Below are 3,255 nucleotides of genomic sequence, written 5' to 3'. Positions count from 1 at the left end.
TTTCAAAAGCGTAACAATCTATTTTATTCAAAAATAATTGCCATTTTATTATAATTAAACTACTATTTTTCAAAATATTGGGCCCCTTAATTTTTTTTTTTGGCCATGTTCAGTTGCACATTCTGCACATGTACCGAAGACGCCCCTGAATCGAAGTTTAGGTTGGGAAAAAGTAGACGTAAAATGAAAAAGAGTAGACACAGCTAACGACTAAAGACACCATGGTGATGAGTTTAAGGATATATGTTTCAAGAGGCAGTTTGGTAACTAAGATTCGGAGACCCATGTGTTTGGTTAAAAAAATTCTCGTTTCATGTTAGACTTACAGTTATTTTTAGTTTATTGAGTTCCATAACTTTAACTAACTCAATAGGATAAAACTGAATAATTTAGAGCTGAATGATTAATAATGAGTCTATGAATAAATTTGGTTATGGATAAAAATAAGTTGTTTGATAATTATTTTGAATAACAATATGAACTAGGTTAAATTAACTTATTAACATGTTAGATGAATAAAAAATTCAATATACTTGTTTATTAAGTGTTCTGCATATGATTTGAGAAAAATAGTGCAGAAAATTTAGGTGATTAATGGTTAAATTAACTTTTCAACAATAAATGGTTTAGCATTGCATGTTGAAACATTCAACATCATATGTCGTTTAGACCGGAGCCTATGGTTACTTCTTTAACCGCGTCTTTTTTCAATCGAGAAAGAGACCACAGGTACAAGTCCTTCTTTACACGTCTTTTTCGAGTAAAAATGGCATTTCGTCATAGTGTGAAGTTTAAAAACGGAGGTCTAAAATATTTGGTGCAAGATTTGATTTAATTATTTATTTGAATGAGAGGCAGCCCATTTAGTTTAATAAAATTTGTTTTATTATTAATATTTAAAATTTAAAATTTAAAATTAAAATATAAATGATGGGTAGAAGTAAGTGTTAGTAGCAATCAATCTTTTTCAGTCTTATCTAAGAACATGATGAGGTTGCACTGCTAATATGATGTTCCGTCAGAGTGATCTTAGATGTCACAAACAAACATGTTTGAATGCTAAATGATTTAACATTCAGCTCTTAATTGAATGAGGTAAACAAACCAACCCTCACTTAGATCTTGTAACTGCCTTTATTTACCAAGTCTTCATTTTTGTTTTTTACGGTAATTAGTTTAGTTATACCAGAATTATTAAGATAAAAAAGGTAGTAGAAAATAATAAATATCATATACGAATAACACGCGATCCATATCAATCATCAATTCAAGATAATAAAGAAATTAAGTACATTAATCGTAAAAAATGTAGTGTATTTTGCTCAAATTACCACTATCAACACTCAACAGGTATAGTTTGACATGTAAATTAAGAGCTTACATACATTAGAGTAATGAAATATATATGTAGTAAAAATGTTACAACAATCATGATAAGTTTTATTCAGTTAACCGAACATCAAGTCTTCTTAGCCACACAGAATGAAGAATCATGTGAAAAACATCAAATCGTTTAGCCGGAAAATTAAGCTTGAAGTGATGTTGCACTTCCAGTATCCTTTTCTGCATTTCGAGATACCGCGAAAAAGGTATCTCCTGCAAAATCTTTTTAAGATCTTGAATCTTATTAACCGGTACTTGTACAGAAAACCGACTCCAATCCAATACATCACCGTATGGTAAAACATAATGATCTTTGATGATTACAGGAACACATCCGGTGTAGATTGCATCGGTTAATCTAGAACTCGCAACTTCAAAACCGCTAGGACATATGCAATACTTACTTCGACTTAGAAACTCGGTGTAGTTTTGACCTTTTGGAAGATGATTGTGAACTTGAATATCATCATCTTCATCGTTTCCCCAATGTTTGAACAATTTAACTCGTATAGCACCGCGTACTTTGCCTGCAAAGAATGCCAGGATTGAACGATTGTAAGGTGATTCACCTTTAATTACGTTCGGGATATTGTTGGATGGCCCGTTAATCTCTGACATTGATACATCTCGTCGTGGAACGAAACCTTCTGATTGGTTAGCGTTGCAAAGAACTCGAATGAGATTGCTAAATACTTTATGATTTCCTTTTGACACATGTGGCCCCTATTATACATATACATAAGTTTGTATTAGTACCATTAGTAGTAGTACTGCTAACTAGCAATCAACAAAGGGCTTATGGTCTAACGATATCAAGGATATCAAGGGAACTCATCAACTTTCAAGTTGTGAGTTCGAGTCCCGTCGTGAACAGAAAGGTGCGTGTGTGTTTGTTGTTACTCAAAGAAACAGTCGAATAAAGTTAAGAAGATTAATTTACCCAATCGTGACAAGAAACATAGAAGTGATCAGCTCCATTGCTACGGTTCCAATAAGGATACTTTTTTGCAATAATAGCAATATAATCTTTGAATATTGCTTGCATTCGTTTGTTAAAATTGTGAGCTTCAGTGGGCGAGTAAAGATAGTAAACGATGTTGGTTATACTTATGGGGATAAAGAAGGCATGTGCTTCATCGGGATGGTTAGCCGCCATAGGATTTCCTGTTCGTTCCATCTCTTCAATGAAGTCACCTTCGACGCTATATACGTATCTCATAGGACCATTATGCACCAATGGAATATCCCCTTCTTTATAAGTCCATATCTTAAATGTCTTCATCATCTCGGTGTGACTCCTAAATTATACGACCAATCATAATCTTAAAGTTAAAAAAATAACTCAGAAGATAAGATGTAGACAGTCATACAAACTAAAAATGCCTTCAGTCTTGGTACGACGAAGGTAGAAGAATAATAATGTATATATACGATCTGATATATACTCTTTAACGAAGCTAAATATTTCAAACACTTATTACTTAACTGAAGAAAGGCGAACGGATTCCTGTAAATGCTTCTGTCGGAGATGATACCCGCGTTTTGTAGACTTGATGGCAAGCTTTTCTCAACAATCGCTTTGAGGATGTGATCTCGAGCTTTAGCTAACTGTTGTTCGATCGGAGCTGAATAAACTACATGAAAAAAAAGTGAAAATAGTACTAACTTGGTAGCAACTACCATTTTACTATAAGTCTATAACAATAGGTGTTGATGTTGATCTTTAAATGTTACAGACTTACAGTATTAATTAAGATCTTGTATGTGTAGTGTGTAATACAAGAGTGTACAAATCATGATTCAGCAACACATGATAAAATATTTAACAAACATGGATGCTCTGTTTAATTTATATAGATTCTTCCCTATTCT

General features: G+C 32.9%; 1 protein-coding gene across 1 annotated transcript; it reads right to left on the bottom strand.

The window, feature by feature from the left end:
- Positions 1-1,440: 1,440 nt before the first annotated feature.
- Positions 1,441-2,997, bottom strand: LOC139871420 (probable glycosyltransferase At3g42180). The gene is made up of 3 exons (XM_071859134.1): positions 2,870-2,997; positions 2,324-2,681; positions 1,441-2,106 (listed from the first exon to the last, which is right to left on the bottom strand). Exons 2-3 carry the CDS (start codon positions 2,666-2,668, stop codon positions 1,441-1,443), a joined length of 1,011 nt encoding a protein of 336 aa, XP_071715235.1. The 5' UTR covers positions 2,669-2,681; positions 2,870-2,997.
- Positions 2,998-3,255: the final 258 nt, after the last annotated feature.

Source organism: Rutidosis leptorrhynchoides, chromosome 10 (assembly GCF_046630445.1).
Source record: "Rutidosis leptorrhynchoides isolate AG116_Rl617_1_P2 chromosome 10, CSIRO_AGI_Rlap_v1, whole genome shotgun sequence".
Lineage (NCBI taxonomy): Eukaryota > Viridiplantae > Streptophyta > Magnoliopsida > Asterales > Asteraceae > Rutidosis > Rutidosis leptorrhynchoides.
Note: the sequence above shows the minus strand (reverse complement) of the source record. Positions and strands in the feature narration are given on the sequence as shown.